Source organism: Cavia porcellus, unplaced genomic scaffold, assembly GCF_034190915.1.
Source record: "Cavia porcellus strain 051 isolate PalLab524CR breed Dunkin Hartley unplaced genomic scaffold, mCavPor4.1 scaffold_6, whole genome shotgun sequence".
NCBI lineage: Eukaryota > Metazoa > Chordata > Mammalia > Rodentia > Caviidae > Cavia > Cavia porcellus.
The window spans coordinates 96,090,329-96,110,684 of record NW_026947489.1 but is presented as its reverse complement, the minus strand read 5'-3'; the positions used below and the strand labels follow the sequence as shown (position 1 = coordinate 96,110,684).

Genomic DNA, 20,356 nt, shown 5'->3' with positions numbered 1-20,356 from the left:
AATAGAATGGAGGCTGTGAAAGAGATACTATGAGGTGACTTCAGGGTTTTTAGCCTAAGAAAGTAGAAAAACGAAGGTTACTGATTTGTGAGATGAAAAACATTAGGAGAGAAGTAAGTTTGCAGCAGGTAGATCAGGATTTGTTTCGGTGACTCTGTGATACCTCTGAGACATAGGTGGGACAGGTGGATATGTGAGTCTGAAGTTTGTGGGTGAAGTCCAGGCTGGAGAGAACAATTGGGGAGTTGTTGGCCTAAAGCCCAAAGAGAGAAGCAGCTGGAAAGTCTAGAGAAAAGACAGGAACCTGGGACTGGGCACCAGATTCACTCCAGTCCTGAGAGGTCAGGGAGCCAAGAAGACCAAGGGTAGAAAAGAGCCCCCGAGGAAAGCCTTCTGGTTTAGACGCAGTGCCCTTCCCATGGGCAGACTCAGTGGAACAAGGGCAAAAAAACCAAACTTGGGTGAGTTAAAGAAGGAATGGGAGCAAAAAACCTTGGTACTTCCTTATGCAATGTTTGCCTGTCAAAGGGACCAAGATATGGATGGTAGATACAAGTCCAGAACTAGAAGAAATTTTAAAGATGCGAGAAATTACAGCATATTTGTATGCCTAAGAAAGGAAAACAGGGTGGCAGATGAGAAAAGGAAACTGCTGGAGAGCTGGTCTCAAGTTGGGAGCAAGTAGTATCTTCGATGCAAGCACAGTCTGTCTATCCCTGGTGAGGGAATTCAGAGTGCAGGCACAGATGCTGGAAGGGGTGTCATGGAGAGGGTCTGTTCCATCCTCCAGTGAAACTCGGACATGAGGTCAGCAGCTGAGTGGAGGCAGGGAAGAAGCCTCTACAGGTCCTCCCAGCCTACAGCCCCTCCTGGCAGTACCTGTGACTGGCTGTATCCACCCATAGCGAAACCGTGTGCACCAGAGGTGACAAAGGTGGTCAAGGGCAGGCCCATGTGCTAACCTGCCTCTTTCTGCCTCCAGGGCTGTCCAACCCATTCCGGGGTCTCCTGAAACTGGGTACAGTGTCACGGCGGGGGGCCATGGGCATCTGGAAAGAGCTCTTCTGTGAGCTGTCGCCAATGGAGCTCCGCCTCTACCTGAGCGACAAGGAGCGCACCTGCGTGGAGAGCTGCTCCCTGCTGCGCTGTGAGTCGGTGGGGCCAGCCCACAGTGATGGCCGCTTCGAGCTGGTCTTCTCCAGCAAGAAGCTGGCTCTGCGAGCCTCCTCTCAGGATGAGGCTGAAGACTGGCTGGACCGGGTGCGGGAGGCCCTGCAGAAGGTCCGGCCACAGCAAGAGGACGAATGGGTGACTATCGAATACCCAGACCAGCCCGAGGAGCCTGCCGAGGTCCCCCCTGGCAGCCATCCCTCTTACTCAGCCCTGCTCCCAGCGCCAGCCAGCCCCCAGAGCTCACAATGTGACTGGACGTCTGCCCAGGTTCCAGAACCAGATGCTATCAAAGAGTCTCTTCTTTACCTGTATGCAGACAGGACCTGGATGCCCTATATTTTTTCCCTGTCCTTGGAATCTCTGAAATGCTTCCGTGTGAGGAATAATGAGAAGATGCTGAGTGACAGCCATGGAGTGGAGACCATCCGAGACATCCTGCCAGACACAAGCCTAGGGGGCCCAGCCTTCTTCAAAATCATCACAGCCAAGGCCATCCTGAAGCTGCAGGCCGGGAATGCCAAGGAGGCTGCCCTGTGGAGGGATCTGGTCCGCAAGGTCCTGGCATCCTACTTGGAGATGGCTGAGGAGGCTGTGACCCTTGGTGGGAGCCTGGACGAAAGCTGTCAGGAAGTGCTGAAGTTCGCCACCCGGGAGAACGGGTTCCTCCTGCAGTATCTGGTGGCCATCCCCACAGAGAAGGGCCTAGACTCCCAGGGCTGCTTCTGTGCAGGTGCTGACTGATGCCCACCACTCCCATCTGCTGCAGCTTTTTGATCTAGGCTCCCGCCAGGGCTCCTCCCTTCCTGGACAGCCCAGCATCCACAGCTTCTGCCCATGGGTACCCCCACTTTCCCTCTCCTGCCACTTGCCCTCAGGGTGGGGCCTGTGGGTGGCAGTCCTACTTCTGGCACCTTCTCCCCTCCCTGCATTCTTCTTGCTGTATGCTGGCAGACTCCTATAGCAAAGGCATGGGGTTCTCTGAAAACAGAGATTTTGGCTTGCTTCTGCAAGTTATACTGTTCAGTGCCATCCACTCGAACTTCTCTGGTAATGAAGGTATTCTAGGTCTGTGCTGTCTGACTCAGCAGCAGTGAACACAGTACTTTCAAGTGTGGCTATTATGACCAAGAAATTGAATTTCATTTAAACTTTACTTAAATGTAAAAAAGATTACCTGTGACTCATGGCTACTGCCTTGGCCAGTGTAGATCCATATAGTTCAGCAACTTGGTTTTTTTCTCCTGATATGTAGTGACTAGTATTCTCTGTTAGTACATCTGCTAGGAAACTGTCATCATGGAAGCTCACAGTTCCATGGGGGAGCTGGGTTGAAACTGCTTAGGGTATCTTAACCTTCCCAGCAGCTATATAGAGGTAGGGGCTACAATTGTCTCTGTTTATAGTTGAGGAAATGAGGCTCCCAGCTGAGAAATGCTTTGACTCAGGGTTGCAGAGCTAGTAAGTAGCAGAGCAGACAGGACTGGCAAGATCCAAGCCTTTCTTTATAGTAGGATCTCCAAGGGTCTCGCAGCTACCTTCCCTGCAGTCTGGAGATGCCCACTGCCTGCAAAAGAAGGCAGAAGAGGCTGAACTGTGGCTTCAGAACAGTCCCAGTGGGGGTGGAGCCTGTGGGACTGCACAAAGCCGCCTTCAGGTATCTGGAAGGAAGTGGCCTGCGGTGCCCCGGAGGAGGGGAGAAAACAGCACAGCAAAGCTTCCTGCAGGAGCGTGGGTGAGGGGAGGGTGTGAGGACTGCAGAGCATTCTCCCTGACACCCAGTCAGCCAGCCAGAGGGGCTATGAAACCTGGGAGAAACCTGGAGTTTGCTGTAAAAGACCAAGCAGACATTGATCACTGACATCTCTGTTGTCATTCAGGTGCAGGGAGCAAGGAGACCTTTGCTTGCCTATGCTCTGCCTTTGCAGTTTGTCTCTCCTCTTGTTTTTGTTTTTGTGACCCTAGCAATGGAACCCAGACTTCACACATGCTAGGCAGGCACTGAGCTACACCCCCAGCCTTCATTTTTTTAGTTGGTTTGTGTGTGTGTGTGTGTGTGTGTGTGTGTGTGTGTGCGCGCGCGCGTGTGTGTGATGAGCCTGCAGAATAGCTAGCTTGGTTTTATAGACACTGAAATAGAACCTTGAGAAAATTAGGCAGATATCAGGATGATGCAGTTGATCCCAAGGCCAAAACGGTTTTTCCCTCTTTCCTTGGAAGCAAGGCATGGATCAGGGTTTAAACTGGGCCTTGCTCTTTGCCCTGGGCACGCCCATCCCTGCTGACCCTGCTGTGATTCATGCCCACTGTTTGAAATGGCTCCAGATTATGTCCAGGCTGCTCTGCCTTGCTGACTTCCGACTGCTGTGGCCACCCCTCCCCAGTTTGCTTCACCCAAGACCTGCTTGCTTGCTTTCGTTTCTGGGCCCCTGTGGAAGAGCAGACAGAGAGCTTCAGGGAACAGGCAGGCTGCCAGGTAACAGTGAGAATGGGACTCAAGCCAACCAAGTCCCCTGGAATGATCAGGCAGACTTCTCAGCCTCTGAGCATCAGTTCTTCATCTGTAAAATGGAATTGTAGTGTACTGCAGTTGATAGTATTGATTCTGAGGGCTAGAAATTTGAGTGAAGATTATTTTTACTTTTGTAATTTCCTTTTAAAAAAAATACAAACTAGCAAGGCCTTCCTGTCACAGTAGCTCCCATGTTACTCGGAGCTGACTCTGCCTCAGCAGCTCACTTACCCACTCACCACCCCGTCCCCAGGCTGCTCCCGGCAGATTGGCTTCTCCTTTGTACGACCCAAGCTCTGTGCCTTCTCTGGCCTCTATTACTGTGACATCTGCCACCAGGATGATACATCAGTGATTCCAGCCAGGATCATCCACAACTGGGACCTCACCAAGCGCCCGGTAAGTCTGCAGGCAGACTGTCATAACCACACAGTATACTGAATGACCCAGAAATGTTCCCCCTCTGCTGCTGCTGTTTGTCTGGAAGAGTCTGGCTAGAAGGTAGGCAGGGCCACTGGTTCAGTGATTAAGAGAAAAGCTTGGTGCCTACCAAGTCTCAGACCAGAGCTCTGAAGACCTGCTTTGGTCCCCAAGTGGGGCATCTGAGGATAGTTTTCAGCAGCTCCCTCAGTGACAGACACTGTTGAAAGCACTACTGACTATTTAGGTTGCTAGAAAGGAGATGGGTAGGTAGGTAGGAATATAGGAAGATTAGGATAAGATAGACTGGATGGATGGCTGGGTGAATGGGTAGTGGGTAAATGGATTAATGGTTGTGGATAGGTGGGGAGACCAGCAGGGTGGCTATGCCCCTTGGCTTCTCCAGCCCTGGAGTTCTAACGGACTGCTCTTCTTTGCAGGCCCTGCATTGCCTTACATTTTAGAAAGCATTGTTCTGGGCATCCATTCATTTTAAGGACAATGTATGCTCATTGCTTAACATTTTAAAATTACAAGCCCAAAGACAAATCAGAACTTTATATCACAGCATGGAGGGTGTCACTCTTATGCTCTGGAGCACAGCCAGTCTATGCATTTATTTGCATCACTGTCCACACCCTGTGCAGTTGGGGTCATGCTGGACTCATCCTCCTCGGTCCATCTTTGTTCATTTTATACCACATCTTGTGTACTTTTTTATGTCTGCCAAGTACATCTAAACGTGACCTTTCAGATGTTCCTTTTCTGTAGCTGAGCCGAACTACAGCAAGTTCAGTTTTCTAGCTTTGCTATCGTGAGCAGATTAGTTCCATGTTCTTGTCCCTATCAGGATGGCTGATACTGTCTGTCTTGGGATTGCGGTGAGGGCAGGGTGTAGTACGTGCTTGCCAGGAAGACCAGTGCCTCCAGCAGTGCCTTTCCTCCCTGGAGATCCCTCACACCTCTCACTTGTTCAGGGTGTGCCTCAAGAACACACTTGGCTCTCCCTGTGGGCTCAGACTTCCATGACAGGAGCCTTGTAACTCGGGAGAAGCTGCTTGCAGTCTTAGCCTACACATGTGTCCCAGAAGTGCAGGAAAGGTTTTCCATCAAAGGGAAACCCTGAAGTCAGCCTCACTCTGGCAGTTCTATTGCTTCTTGTCCACACCTCTGCCCTCTGTGCTAAGTATTTAAATTAGCACACAGAAAAATAGCTCTCAAAGTTGCCACTGTGAAGAGCCCTCCAACTGATGAACACTTTCCCTTCTTACAAGGCTTATTCTTTCTATTGACCCATCTCCTCACTGATTGCTGGAGTCTGTGTCTTTGCGCATTACCTAACTAGGAAATCACAGTGCTTTCCTCAGATCAGGAAGTATCCAGCTGTCCCTCTAAGGTGACTGGCCTGGGAAAGACAGGAAAAAATCAAAACAGAACATGGCTGGTCCTTGGGTTTGGGTGTCTTGTTCACAGCAGCTACTTTGGCTGACCCACTTGTGCTGAGCCCCAACTGGCCCCTGACAGGATGTCAGCCCAGGCCTGGCGTGGAGCTTTTGTCTGTCTCCTCCACACCCACAGAGTGAGATGGTCCCTGGGGCATGAAGCCCCTGCCCGCAAGTGCACACCCTGTGTGTCATTTAACCATAGCCAGAGGCAGGGTAAGATCTGGGCTGGGGCTGAGACTGCACTTGCCTGCTGGGCTGTGACCAGCCAGGGAGAGGTCTCCCTGCTGGGCTGCCACCTACCTCAGGGAAGAGGAAGTGTCCACTGTGAGGGAGGAAAGAAATGCTGTCCAGCTGTGAGAATGGAGGCCAGAGGATTCCCTGGGCCGCAAAGTAGGCACAGGTCTCCATGACTTACCCTGATGCTCTGGGCATGGCAGGGCCATAGAAGGTCTCACACAGCAGTTTATGTTTACTGAAGATGAGCTGCTTGCTTGGCCCAGGGCCAAGGACATACATGGAATCACTCTTTTCTCATGAGGAAGGAGCTTGCATCTTATTCTGATAAACCTCAGCTCCTTAGCATGCCACCAAGAAAACATAGGGGAAGGGAGTTCTTGTTTAGAAACCACACTACCACTCAGAGCTGGGCTCCACTCTCCACAGTGGGCTGAGAAACCACTTCAGCATCTCTGAGACTCAGTTTCATCATATACCAAGTGGGGACACTGCCTCCCTGTGTGAGTGTTCTGAGATGAGGAGATGATGTGGGCACAGTCCCTAGCCCAGTGGCAGGCGCACTGTAGGTACACAGTTATTGGCACCGATGTGAGAGTGGGGGCCACACACAGAACTTGTAGCCATGCCCCAGTCAGTTGGGAAAGGCCAGGATTGATTCCCCAGAGAGGCACAGGGCAGCCCTTCTGGTTCCTGGCAAGAGCCACGACGCTGGGAACCTTGTTGAGTGGCATTAGCTCTTCAGATTCCTGGGGCTGAGTGGAAGCCCTGGCTGCTGAGTCCAGCCCAATGGGGAGAGCCTGCTTCCTTCAGGCCAGAAAGGAGGGTGAGGACAGTAAGAGGAGTGAGAGGTGGGCTCTGGACAGAGGTGCCTCCCCATCTCAGCCAGGTTCTGGAGAGGAGCAACCAGAGTTGTTAGAAGGAGGATGCCTTGGGGCTCAGAAACCTTGGGTCAGATCTTGAACCATTCTGAGCTGTGCGTCCTTGGCCGAGAAGCTTGTCTCTTCGAACCCCAAACCCATTTCCTGGCATGTAAAATGAGGGAGGTGGCTGCTGGGTAGGGGGAGCAGCACACCCAGAGGTGCTTGCTGAGCAGCCTCTGTTCCCCATGGGACTCCAGGTCTGCCGACAGGCCCTGAAGTTCCTGGCGCAGATCCAGGCCCAGCCTCTCATCAACCTGCAGCTGGTGAACCCCTCCCTCTATGACCATGTGGAGCAGATGCACCTCATCAGCCAGAAGCGAGAGCAGCTGAAGCTCCTGGGGGACTACCTGGGCCTGTGCCGCAGTGGAGCCCTCAAGGAGCTGAACAAGAGGTAAGCACCTTCCACAGGCAGGGCTCTCTACTAGGCTTGTGGAGTTACCACAGGTTTGAAGACTTGTTTACACGTTTATTGATGCATTCAATAAGTAAGTATTGGGAACATAGTACCAAGCAGCAGGTGGTGGTATGTTTGGGTAGTGCTGAGGCCTATAGCTTTTACCCTTTACCCTCAGGGCTTGGGAGGACAGAGGCTATTGAGGTCTCGCCTGTGTCCCCCTTCTTGGCCAGGCTGGCTCACTTCTCCCCTTTCTGAGATGCCATGGCCTCCTGCCTGGTGAGGTCGTGGTTGTCTAGAGCCGAGAGAGAGGCCACAGACCTATGTAGACCAGAACCTTGGGTGGGTTCTGTGGAGTGGGTGCTAGGGCAGCACGTGCATGTGGCAGGCTGTGCCTGTGCAGGTGCTATTTAGAGGAGGCACAGAAAGGGGAAAGGTACAGGACCACCTTGCCCAGTTTCAGCCCCACTGATGACCCCAGCTTCCCAACTCTAGTGTGAGTCTGGAAACCCTGCATATGGCCTTCCTGATTCAGAGCAAGGGTTTCTGCACCTGGCAGACAGATGGCCCAGGCAACATGGTGTGCCTTGAGGGAGGGCACTAACCTGGCAGAGGAAGCCTGTGGTCTTTCTTCATTCTCATTCTGTCTGTGTCTCTATCTTTTTGTTTTGAGACAGGGTCTCACTGTGTAGCCCATGCTGGCTTTGAATCTGTCCTCCTAAATGCTGGGATTATAGGTATACACCCTCACACCTAGCAACCATCTGGCCTTGACTAAGTGTTGCAAGGCCTCTGAAACAGTGGGAACCAGTGCAGGCCCAGGACCTGGCTAGCATCCAAGGCTCCCAGGACTGTGCACAAAGGCAGATGACAGGGATAACTCTTCCTCCCAATCAGCCCTTCCCTTCCTACCAGCTCAGGGTCAGCCTGTGTCCGTCCCTCACCCCTGTATCTTCCTGGTGATAAATGGCAGCTTCCTGTTTCAGAAAACTGGACATTCACTGGGGAAAACTGAATGGTGGAACAAAGTGGCAGGTCAGCAGTGTCCCCATCCCTGACACTGTGGTCCTGTTAGGCTGCTGGAGGACTCACCCTCCCCACCTCAGGTGCGCTTCTGCCCTGATGTCCAGGCATCCTGGCAAGCTCCCCAGCTTCCTGTAATGCAGAGTTCCCACCCCCACTGCCCACAGACAGCAAGGCGAGGAGATTCCATGCCAGGGGTTTTCTGCAGCTGCTTCCTCTCTGTCCCTCAGGATGTGACCAGAGGCCCTGCAGAGGAGTGATGGGAACCAGAGCCTTTGTCCCCTACCACTGCCCCACCTCTGAAATGGGATCTGGGCTCCTCTCACATAGCACTGACACCAGAGACTGAGGGTCTTTCAGCTGGACCCATTGCTGCAAGAGGGCAGTGGCCACATTTCTGCATTTCTGTCCCTAGTGTGTGGGGGCAGTGACTGAGTGGGGTGATGAGGATCCAGCTCTGGCACCAGATTCCTGCCCCCAAGCTCCACTCTGATGCACTGTGTGGCTCAGGGAAGTTACTTGAACTCTGTTTCTCACCTTCTCCAGATGCCAGCCTCACAGAATTGTAGTGGGGTGAGATGAGCATGGGGGAAGCTATTAGTCCAGCTCCTGGTATTTAGGGTCAGCACACAGCAGGGGCATCCGCACTGTCATTAGTCCTGTGTTTACTGTGTGCTGGGACCTGTGTCACGTGCTTTAAATGAATGTTAATTCCCCAGACAGCTCTGTTTCTCAGAGGACTCCTGCAGTTAGTTCAGAGTCCTGGTGACTTGTCCAGGTCCCAATTCTCCTGGGAGCCAGGTGGGAGCCCACACTGGCCGCTTTGTGTTCTTGGTCCCGCCAGCCAGCAGTGCTGTGGGAAGGAAGTTCACATGTTTCTTTCAGGCTCGGATACAGGCATTATCTCTTGGAGTCTCCCCACAAGTTCAGTGTTGCTGACCTGCAGCAGGTGAGTACACAAGGCCCCCCCAAAAGTGCTCATTCCTGGAGAAACCACAAAGGGAAGTGGGAGGAAGGGCCTGCAGTTCTGCAGTTTCTCCCCTCAGAAGGGGCTCCCTGCTGTGCCCAGCTTCCTGGGCAGGTACTCAGCAGACCCAGGATCCCAAGGGTAAGAGTTTGGGGCCCTGCTTTCCTCAAGGGAGAGCAGAAAGCTTTGGGTCACATGTACAAATCCCACATTTCCCAAAGAGCATAGGGTACAGGGCTGGATGTCCCCCTGCCCATGTCAGTGTGGGGACAGACCCTCAGTGAGGAACATGGCATGAGGGCACAGCTACTAAGGCCAGGCCTGCTTTCCCTGCAGATTGCAGAGGGGTTGTACGAAGGGTTCCTCAAGGTCCTAATCGAGTTCGCCTCCCAGCACGTCTACCACTGTGACCTGTGTACCCAGCGGGGCTTCATCTGCCAGATCTGCCACCACAGTGACATCATCTTCCCCTTTGAGTTTGACACCACAGTCAGGTATGTGGGACGCCGGCAGCACCCTACACCCTCAGCCTGGTCCGTCGTCCCAGCAGTGACCTCTGCCCTGACTGGGTGGCAGGGTTGTCCAGAGCAACCCAGGCCCAGGCTTCCCCCTCTGCTGAGCCCAGAGAGAGGTGACACAGGCTTTCTGAGTAGGGCCTCTCTGAGCTCCATCTGCTAATAGGACGAGGGATTGAACGACTTCCCACTCCAGTCAAAAATGGGTGGTGGGTGATGCAGCCACGGCCTTTGCACTACAGTAATTGTTCTTGGCCTGTAGTTCCTCAGGATCAGAATCCTAAGTGTAAGATTTCACCTCAGCTTTCCTTGAACTCACATAGGAGCCAGTCATCCCTTTCAGTAGGTTCACCCAGCCAGGATGCAGCCTGCCTGAGCCTGGGGCTGGTTTTAGACCAGAGTGTTTCAATGACAGTGTTTAGGGGACCCAAGCAGCTGTTAGAAAAGTGCAGTGGGGCAAGGTGCATTGTGCACCAATAGCTTCCAGGTCATCTTGTCTAAAGCAACCTTCAACAAGGCCGAGGGCACCATCTATGGGCATGGGCTATGAGACAGAGCACAGCTCACTGTGGATTCTAGCCAGAGCCCAGGCCAGCCCTTGCCCAACCTGCACAGTGGCCTTTCTCTCCCCAGGTGTGCTGAGTGCAAGACCGTCTTCCACCAGAGCTGCCAGACTGTGGTAAAGAAGGGCTGCCCCCGCTGTGCCCGCCGGCGCAAGTACCTGGAACAGAACAGTCTTTCCTAAAACTGGCTGGCATCCTGGTTTGCCCTCAGCCCAGGGTTCTGTTCACCAGCGTCACAGCTTCTCCTTTGTTGGGAAGACAAGGGCCATGATGCCCTTGCTGCCCCTACACCCTTCTCTAGACCCCAGCAGGGGCCTGAAGGCCTGCATCAGGCCTGGCCAGCCTCACACCATGACCCTCAATTTGGGCTGTGCAAACACTGTGGAAACAAGACTTGGAGACATTTTCAACTCCACATTACCGATTAAAAGGTCTAGTTTTTTAAAGTGGGTTATTTTTCCCCTCATATTTCAACAGAAAATATTTTTTTATTCTTGATCGTAAGCAAGTCACCCCAAAAATCCAGGCCTTCTCACCCTGAGCCAAGGGTGTGGGAGCTGTTTGGCGTGACGGGGGCAAGCAGGTGACCGGGCACAGCCACTGACAGACAGACCTGCTGCTGATGGCAGAGTCAGGGTTAGTCCTGGTGACTGTCATCTTCCTTCCCCACCTCTTCTTGGCTGCATGCCCCACACTCCTCACCAAAGCCTCCCCTTTCTCGGCATCAGTCCCCAGCTCTTCTCAGGTCTGGGGCACTGGCCTTAGCAAGAAAAGGAGAAATAAATCAAAACCAGCACTGTCAGCACTTTGAGCCTTCCTTGTTCAGGAAAGGCTAGCATCACCCGCCTTTAACCTCATGCCCTCCACAAATGGCCAGGGCCACCTCATGTGGCTCTAGGGGTCACATCCCCACCTGCCCGACCTTGCCAGGGCAGAAAAACTTGGATCCCTAAGAGGGCAAGGAGCCTAGACCAAGCCAGCTGTGGGCCCTGCACTGGGGCAGGGACCTGTCCTGAGCTGCACAGGCCAAGAAGCTGCCATGTGGAAACCTGCACAACTCCGGCCCACCAAGCCATGGGCTCACAAAGCCTCCTGGACTGGCCCAGCAGGGCACTGCCAGAGCCTTGAAAGCTCCTTAGAGCATGATCACCTTTTGAAAGAGGCCTTGGAACAGGATGAGAACCTGAACTGTTCTCAAGGTGATGTTCAGACTGTAAAGGCATGGTGGGGGGAGCATGGGTGTGAGCTCTGCTGTCCCCTCCTCTCCTGCACCAGCAGGCCCCTCTGACCACCCCACCTGCCTTGTCTTCAAGTGGAGGCCTCAGGACATACATCTTTCAGAGTCAGGAGGTGAGCCTTTGTGTGGGGATACAGCCCTGTGTGGGGCATTCACCTAGCACACCCAAGGCCCTGGTCCCATCCAGCACTTACAGAAGGAAGGAAGGAAGGAAACAAACAAAAGTGACCTCCTTCCCTCCCTGTGGTGATAGGGCTGCTGAGTCACCTGCCCAGCCCAGAGCTGGAGGAATTGTGTAACAGAACTGAGGAGGCAGTAGGGAGGTGGCAACAGCTGCAACACAGCTCCTCTGGCCCCATTATGTGTTCCCACAAGGGAAGGTGAAGACACCTATGCCCAGAATACAGGCCTCCAGAACCCGGAAGTGGTCCATTTCCCCACCCCACACCCACAGCCAGCATTAATGCTTCCACAAACATCCCAGGTACCTGAATGGGAGGAGTTACCTGGGGTGGACATGGGCCTAGGAGTACATCCCAGGTCCCCTGGGAGGCAGCAGGAACAAGCCCTGGGTGCTGGGGCCTCCTCCCACCCTGCCACCATGAACATTAAACCAGGCCCCTCCTGTTACCAAAAAGCTGCTAATGCAGTGCGTTGGCTCTCACCCCACACCCCAGAGGAGAGCTGCTGTGAGCCTCAGCAATGTCCACATGTCTTCAGATGTTACTGTATGCAATAAACTTTTGAGACAGGCTCAGCCCCTGAGAAGTGCTTGGCTATGTATTAAAGCTGCTGTGTGCTTTTGAATGATTTTGCAGTAAAGAGCTGGTCTTTCTTATCTCTCTGTGATTTTAGAACACTAACGCTGCTACTGGAGGAGCTATCAACCATGGCAAGGGCTAAAGGGGCCCTTCTATTAGTCCATCTCTGGTCCAGGAGAGTTGTAGCCAAGGGTGCACACTTGCGGGCAGGGGTTTATGCACCAGAAGGGCAAGGAGAAAAGAATTCGAGCAACAGTGTCCGGCCTCCCTTTCATGGCAAGGAGCAGGTTCCCAGGGGGAGGGGCAGGGCTTTGCACTGTTGTAGCTGAAGCTGGTTGCCTGTGGCTTCATTTCCTAAGCCTTAGATGTCAGAGCACTGCAGCCTCGGGAACACAGGAGAAATCAAGGAACAGGAAGGAGTAGGAGAACGAGTTTAGTAGGGTCCTAGAACTCAGGCTGTGGATTTAAGGCCTGTACTTGGCTGCTCTGTTCCTCAGAACCCCCTTACTGTCCCTTAAAGAACAAAAGAAGGAAAACGAAATCCCAGGGAGCCAGGTTGTAGGAAAATAAGGCAGAAAACGTATGGTCAGATCTGCAGCTTTTTGTTGAAGACTAGGGCACCCCCTGTCCATCCATGAGCCCAGCTCCCCCAGCAGGTTCCCCGCCAGGGGCAATAGGCAGGAGGAGCGATGCCAGGCTGGGGAAAGTCCTTGGCAAAGTACCCTTAAGGGCATAAGTTTCCCCTCCACCTGGAGAAGGGGAGGTTTGGAAAAGCAAACCTAACCTGCAGACCTTACAATACAAACAGTAATGATACTGGCATATGCCTAGAATTCACCACTTAGGAACCTGAGGCAAAAGGATCATTTTGAGTTTGATCCAAGCCTGGACTACAAAGTGGGATCAAGTTCAGTCTTAAATAGTGAGAACCGGTCTGAGACTGTAAAGCATCATGGCACACCCCAACTTAGGTGGCTGAGGCAGGATCAGAAGTTCCAGCCCAGCCTAAACAATTTAGGATGGTCTCATAAAAGGGCTGTGTCACATGGTTCAGTAGTACAGGGTTCCTTGGATTTGGTCCCCAGTGGAGTGGAGGCAGTTTATAGGTGCATTTCCAACCAATCCCTTGGTGCTGTTCAGGCTACCTGGAATCAGGCTTAGGATGGGGGCTCCCTTCTCTCAAACATGGGCACTTAGCAGACTCAGCATGAGACCTATGGAGATGCAAGCCCTGAGAATGAGTCCACAGGAGCTGCTTAGCCCAAGCCTGGAGTGAAAACTGGGTCTAGTTAGAGGGGCAAGGCTACTTTCCCAGAGTGGCCCCAAGAGGAAGGCCCTGGACTCCACTAGAGGCCCTGACCTCCAGAAGGCTGCAGAGCAGATTGGAGGGACTTCCTTCTCTAACACTACAAGGGCAGGGGTCTCAAGGAGGAAAATCGTGCTGAAGTTGGTGGGAGGCCACCGGCATCCTCATCCCTAGAGACAGCTAGCTTGGCCCAGGACCCATCCCATGAGGTGTACAGAAGAAGGGGTGGTGTCTCGGCTCCTGGGGCGCAAACCGGCCCAGGGGACAGGAAGCCGGGATACCGGGGATTGTCTTTTGCAACCGCAGCCCAGCCCCAGGCGGGGAGGAAGTTCTGCCGGGCGCTCCGCTGGTGCCTCCCTCATACATTGTCGAACAGGAAACAGGGCAGCGCGGAGGCCAGGTGGTGCAGGAAGGAAAGCAGGACTCCAAGCAGCGCGCGACCCCTGGACGAGTGGAAGCGAGGCCGACGTCCTGAGGTGCCAGAGCCAGCGGGGCCGGGCGGGGGGAGGGAGGACGATCCCCAGATAGCAGGTCCTCTCCCAGACCCCCGCGCACCGCCCGCTTTGCACTGCGCTGGGACGCGAGGAGGACACCCCCAGTTCCCTGGGAGGCGAGGGAACCGGGCGCTCTGCACCAACTCGAGCGCTGGCGCCTCTGTGTCACCTGGGTAGCAGTAAAAAGCACCCCTTGCGGTCGGTGCGTTCTAGCGCTCCGGGGGTCCTCCTGCTTCCTCAGGATCGCTGGCGCCGGTCATCTTCTTGCCCAGCCCGAGATGTGGCGCTGCGGCAGGTGACACAGCTGTGGGAATCTCCGTCAGCCGGCTGCGCCCAGAAAGGGCCTAGGGCGGGCAGAGGTGGGACAGGAACGCAATCCGGCTGGAAAGGCTCGTGGCTGATGACTCAGGGGCAAATAGCCTCGTTCCAAACTCGAGCGACCGGAAGAGACCGGCAGCCCCAGCCAGGCATTCCCAGAGCCGCGCGCCCGTGGGTCGCAGGGCTCCCGACAGCAGTTCCGGCTGGCGAAGGGGGCTTAGGACTGCGCGCACTACCCGCCAATGCCCCCTTCCCGTCCCGATGCCCGATCCCCCACGCCCACCAAGGACCTCTGCATACAGGCTATGCCTCCTCCTCGCCCCCTCCCACAGCTGTACAGGGGTTAGGTACGGCTCTGTTGAAGGTCTCTCTTCACCTCTACCCTCACCAGCTCCCGCGGGCGCGCTCTGCGGCTCCCCTCCACGCCCCGCCCCGCGATGGCTGGGATCTAACCTGTACTCTCCCCTGCTCGGTGCGCTCCGCCAGTGGGCTCTCCGAGGCCCGTTCTGCCCAAGTGAGTGAGCGACTGGGGTCCGAGAAGGAGGTGCGGGGCGGGGCTCTTCTGTTTAGGCTACCTTCGGAGCCCAGCATGCTCCATGCCTCAGTAACATCTGTCAAATATCGCTTGAAAAAGTAAAAGAATGCCGTGACTCCTCCATCCCTCCGCTTGATTCCGGGGTCCTCGGCCTCAGCAAGAGACCAGCTCCCGGCTTCTAGCAGTGGCCACCTCATGGACATGAGCAGATGTGGTCCATGTAGAATTCAGATCCACTTCGGGGGAGGCCTGGTTCTTGCCTAGGTGAAGGCGCGGAGAGCGCAGCTGGGCGGAGCCAAACTAGCCCTAGGTAGTGGCTCCAGAGAGCTCTGGGGGCCTGGCAACACTGGATGGGTAGTTACTTTCACTGTGCAGAACCAAAGACTGGGAGGACCGGGCCAAGCCACTATGGAAGGGAAAAGAAACCGAGAAAACCGGTTCCCCGTTCTTGGCAGCCAGGCCCGTGTTAAGTCCCTGGGACTCCTGCAGGCAGGTACACTCCGGAGAGCTCCGCAGTGAGCACCCCATAGATTCACTGTAGGAAACAGGCTACTTTCCTACTGCTCCAGCAGGGAAACTGAGGTTCAGGAAATACTAGGCAAAAGGATCATGCCATATCCTTGAGTCAAGACTTCCTGATAGTTGATCAGGGCTGTTGTTACCACCCCACCCTTTCCCACCACTGGACCGAAGTGAGCCTCAAATCTTAGAATCAATGCCACGGAATGAAGGGTTGTCGTAGAACCCCTAGAACCCAGGGGTGATTTCATGCAAGTACCCTTGTCAAAGACGGGAACCCTGGATCCAGGGCGCACAGGGCGGGCTGAAGCCAGGCCTCTGTCCCCTCGCGTATGCGGAGCTCACTCTGACCTCACCTCTTCTCTTCATTTGCAGGGAAACGCAGCGGCTGCGATGGCAGCGGATGTCGAGGGCCAGGTGGACGTGCTGGTGGAACACTCCTTCGAGTACACCGGCCGAGACGGGCGCCACATCGCCATCCGACCTAATGAGCGCTACCGTCTGCTGCACCGCAGCACGCCGCACTGGTGGCGCGTGAGGCGCGAGCCCGGCGGCCGCCCCTTCTACCTGCCTGCCCAGTATGTGCGTGAGCTGCCAGCACTCGGCAGCCCAGCCCTACCAGCCCGCACCCCCCGGCTCCTGAGCGTTCCTGGCCTTCCTGCCCGCCTGTACACGCGGCCCGTGACACTCGTACGCCCTGCGCATTCCCTGGATGACCTGGCACGTGCCACTGCGCCCTCTGGGATCCCCCTCAAGGGTGCGCGCCACATCAAGGCCTGCAGCGTGGCAGGCTCCTGGGTGTGTCCGCGGCCCCTGGCACGCAGCGGCTCTGAGGATGTCAACGAGGCTGCCACGGAGGGGATCCCGGAGCAGGTAGGTCCCGGAGGGCGGAGAGGACGCCTGGCACGCCCTGGCCCCGATCTGTGACTCTCTGGACGCTGGAAGTGTCTGGGCCGGAACTGACCCCATATTTGTGAGGCCTTTGTTTTTCTCACTGCTGGGAAGGCCTTTGTTCTTCTCACTGCCACAGAAAGGCAGTGAAGCCCGGCTGAGGACCCGGCGCCCCCTGCGGCCTGGACGCCTGGCACGAAGTGCGGCGCCGTCCAGTGGCTACGGGGTCAGATGCGAGGAGGGTGCGAGAGATGGAGCAGAGTCCCTCTGGGGGCTTGCGGCCTTTCGGTTTTTCGTTGAGCGCGTGGTGGTTTGGTTCTGAAAGCGACGCGAAGTTGGTGAGTCGGAGTTTGGGTATGTGGGTCTGAGAACTCCAAAACCTGCGTGTTTTTAAGACACCCGTGCATTTCCAGAATCCTCTGCTGCTCCCAATGTCCCGACCCCAGGGATGCTCAGGGAAGAAAGGTGCTGGGAGTCATGGTCACTTCTCTCACATCCATGGGCTGGGGACCCATCGGCCACTCACTTCCAGTCCCAGAGCTCGGTTTGCTTTTGAGCCCAGAGAAGGGAACAGGTGGGGACCCTCGGGACTCCCATTGCACCCACTTGGATGCCCAACCCTAGGCCGCGAAGGCCACCTGTCGCCCCCTCCCCCCGTGCTGCCCAGCCCCATCTCATCGCCCTGGACAGTTCAGGTTTTGCAGCAACGGAAACTCGCACTTGACCCTGCTGGGTCTCCTTTCAGCTGCTGCTGAGCCACGACCCGCCCCGGGCTGGGGGTCCTCATGTGTAAACATGATACCCACGGCTCAGGCTTGCGGTGGGCCTTGAACAAGGTCTCCGGTGGTCCCTCCCTCAGTCCTCGTTAGGGGCCGCACGCCCTCTCGTGGCCAGAGCGGAAACAGCATCTCGCATGCGTGCTGGAGGCAAGTGGCCTTGTGTCAGCGTCACCCGCCAGCTGGCCAGGTGCCTTCTCTACAATAAGAGGTTGGGTGCCCGCGCTCCATCCCGGTTGCCCTGTTCCCGGGTGCTCTCCGAGTCTCTCCGGGTTCTAGCGCTTGGCTATGGTGAGAGTGAGTCCACCACCCACCTTAGAGTTGAGATGACCCTAACCCTAACCCTAACTCCACCATCTGGCCTGGTTTTGCACCAAGGATGTGTGTCAAGGAGGAGCGAGCGGCGGCGGCCCTCTACTGGTGAGCCGGGGCTCTGCAGTCTTTCACGGGCTGCCACCCAAGACTTCCAGGTCACCTCAGCCTCCAGAGTAGCTGCCCAGGATCCTATGTCCTCTTTCTTCTTGCAGTGATTGGAGGGTCACAGGGAGGATCCAAGACCTCGAGAGACTTGGTGCAGAGGCACTGCCCTGTGGCCCTAAAGGAACCCTCAAGTCTCTTCCAGTGTAAGCAGAGCAGAACCAGCTCCTGCCATTCCTTACTCAAGGCCAGCTGTACCTCTCCCTGACATCCTGCTCCCAACAAACACCTAGAGTGGGAGCTGGCTGCCCTCCAGAAGGAAGCCCCTCCCTGCCTCTCCTTGTCAGGGCAGCATTTCAGGAAGGAGTTTTGCTTGTGCAGGAGGATTCCCTTAAGCATGAGCTGATCCACCTCTTGCCTAGCCCTGGGTGAATTTGCAGATCTGCACAACCACAGCTCTGGGACTGCCTCTCTGGGACCAGTAGCCCACAGAAGAAAATAGATTGTGAGCTATGTACATTTGGGGCACAGATGGCATGGGGGGGCGGTGAGTGGTATGCACCAGCCTCACCTTGTGGATCTTTGTCAGCACTTGGAAAGTTTTTCTCAGAGAAGGACTGGGACACAGAAAAAGCCACTGTGACTAAAGTCACAAGGACTTCCGTGGCTTCCCCAGCGTGGCATGTAGATGGACAATATTATGGGTGAAGGAAAGAGATGGGAAACAGAGATGAAACAGCCATGGGAACAGGAAAGAAATGCAGGAGTATTGTGGCCCAGAAGCCGAGGAGAAGCATCAAGAGGAAAGAGGGTAACAGGAAGGTCATGGCAGATGAAGGCTGCAGGATACTTATCTGAAGTGGCCACCTAAGGCCAGATGGCCAAGGACACGTAGAAAGGACAGGCAAAGAGGAGAGATGCAGCTGTGAGCCCCAGGCTTTGCCAAGTGATGGGCAGGAATGGGGGTTGAGGGTGGGAAATAGGTGAGTGAGGAACAGGATTCCTGGAAAGGGAGGAGTGACAAGCCTCAGACAAGAGGGTTCAGGGTTCAGACAAGGGACATGGAGCTGCTGCCACACAAGCATGTTCCAGTCCAGGGGTGCAGCTTACCAGCCTGGACCCTGGGACACAGAGCATGTTGGGATGGTCCCCAAGGGCTGAAACCCCCTAACCTGAACACAGATGGGTCTAGAGAGGGTCTGTGGGCCTGAACCCAAACTCCACCCCGGCCACTAGGCTAAATCAACCTACTTGCTCCCCAGGCAAGAGCAGCACACAGAGAGAGGCACATGGCTGTGGGGATCGGGAAGGAGTAGGCATGTCCCAGTCTCACCCTCCAAAACAGCTGGGTGCCACCCCTAAGAGGCCACACCAGAAGTCCCAGAAGGGCCCGAGATATAAGAGAGGGCAGGGTTTGCCAGGAGGGCCACACCCACCCAGGAGGACCCTGCCTACCCAGGAAGTGAGGCAGGGCCGGGGCCTTGAGGTGTGGCCTCCTTCACACGCCCTGGGCCTTGGGCACTGAAGCTCCTTATGCAAACAGCCCAGGAGGCACCACACCTGAGCAGGCCTGGCCTGGAAGGAGCCCCAGGCCTTGTTCTTCCCTCTCCACTTTCCGGGAACTGTGAGTGACCCCTCTACTGGCACTGGGAGCTTGGAAAGGTTTCCTGCACTCTCCCCTCCCCTGGACTCCCCACTTGGCTTTCCCTGGATGCTTCTAGGACATAGCTCAGGACAGATCCACCCATGCCTACTTCTGGCCAGCCAAGGCATTTGGTAAGAGTGGGGAGCTAAAGCCAAGGTTGCAGTGAGCACTGTTCCTCCTCTGACATCCCTCACCAGGGGCACTTGGCCAGCACTTAGCTGGCCTCTTCATGCTTCCCCTGACCTTTCCTCCCCATGACTCACAGCAGCCCCAGGATCTGGCTTGTGACCATCCCTGGTCACTTAGGGGACTCTCCACCATCCCCCCACTAACCTGAGGTGGTCTGTGTCTCCTGAACACGGGCTGATTTCTCTCCCCTCATCTCTGGCCCTGTCAGCCCCCAGACCTTTGAGATGTGACCACTCCCTGCCCTCCAAGCCCAGCTCAATTGTCTCTGCCCTCCATGGGCTGCTGGCAGCCTCTGTGCTGAACAGTGCTGGTCAGTGCCAGGCCCTAGGGTGCAGGATGATGAAGGATGTATGGGGGTCTACATCAGAGTGTTGGGGACACTGAGGGCTGGGGATGGGCTGGTGAGCAAGGAACCAAGGCAGGATCTGGTGTTGGGTTCGGATTGGAGAGTTGCTGACTAGTGCAGGCCAGGCCCGAGGCTCCCTATCCAGCTCAGCCCTGGGCTCCCTCCCGCAGACACCCTCCTTGTGTCCTCTTAGCTGGACAGCAGAGCCAGCTCTTTGTGTTGTCTTGGGAAGCAGAGGGCTGAAGGCGCTAGCCCCATATGTGTCCACCCTGGCTCTGTGAGGTGCACTGGCCTGGCCACTGAGAGAACAGGGGTGGTCCTGGGGCGCCAGTAGAAGTGTATGACACCATTACGGCTAAGACTTCTTATTGGCTCAAAAGTAACACAAAAATGAAGCTCCCTGTGCTTTTCATATTTTTTGTTGGACGCAGGCATGTCTGACATGGCCTCAGGCTGGACACACCCAGCCCTTCCTCCAGGTCACAGGCCAAAACCTGTGTCTGAGTGTGTCAGTGGCAGTGTCTCTAGCACCCGGATTGAACCTCACTGAGAACACTTGGATAACAGCAAAGCTTTATCTCTTTCCTGCTAGCATCTGGGTTTGTGTTTTTACTTCCCTGAGTTCTGCACTGTCCTCCTGCTTGTCCCTTCTTCTCCTTTCTTTGTCTTTTAAGATGGATCTTGCTGTACAGCACAGACTGGGCTTGAGCCTGGCAAAGCACCTTGCTTTTTTGCTTTCATATAAATGTAGGCAGG

At 55.3% G+C, this 20,356-nt stretch overlaps 2 protein-coding genes and 1 long non-coding RNA gene across 12 annotated transcripts in view; 2 read left to right on the top strand and 1 right to left on the bottom strand.

The window, feature by feature from the left end:
* Plekhm1 (pleckstrin homology and RUN domain containing M1) overlaps nt 1-12,213 on the top strand; it is a 50,418-nt gene extending 38,205 nt beyond the window's left edge. For 5 of the 6 annotated variants that reach the window (XM_063251763.1, XM_003465729.4, XM_063251759.1 and 2 more), the window contains 6 exons: nt 983-1,903; nt 3,936-4,081; nt 6,902-7,095; nt 9,007-9,070; nt 9,425-9,582; nt 10,237-12,213. In XM_063251763.1, the coding sequence (XP_063107833.1) occupies nt 983-1,903; nt 3,936-4,081; nt 6,902-7,095; nt 9,007-9,070; nt 9,425-9,582; nt 10,237-10,348 (1,595 nt within the window). In that variant the 3' untranslated portion in view covers nt 10,349-12,213. Of the gene's footprint in view, nt 1-982; nt 1,904-3,935; nt 4,082-6,901; nt 7,096-8,084; nt 8,260-9,006; nt 9,071-9,424; nt 9,583-10,236 lie in introns of those variants that run through there. The other variant, XM_063251761.1, reaches the window with a different exon arrangement.
* Nucleotides 10,641-15,715, bottom strand: LOC134476573 (uncharacterized). The gene is made up of 2 exons (XR_010048387.1): nt 14,736-15,715; nt 10,641-14,308 (listed from the first exon to the last, which is right to left on the bottom strand). It is a non-coding gene; the product is annotated as an uncharacterized LOC134476573 (long non-coding RNA).
* Arhgap27 (Rho GTPase activating protein 27) overlaps nt 12,395-20,356 on the top strand; it is a 32,864-nt gene continuing 24,902 nt past the window's right edge. For 3 of the 5 annotated variants that reach the window (XM_063251765.1, XM_013148131.3, XM_063251764.1), the window contains exons 1-2: nt 12,395-13,946; nt 15,712-16,209. In XM_063251765.1, the coding sequence (XP_063107835.1) occupies nt 15,730-16,209 (480 nt within the window). In that variant the 5' untranslated portion in view covers nt 12,395-13,946; nt 15,712-15,729. Of the gene's footprint in view, nt 13,947-15,711; nt 16,210-16,337; nt 16,566-19,036; nt 19,197-20,356 lie in introns of those variants that run through there. The other 2 variants (XM_013148134.3, XM_013148136.3) reach the window with 2 other exon arrangements.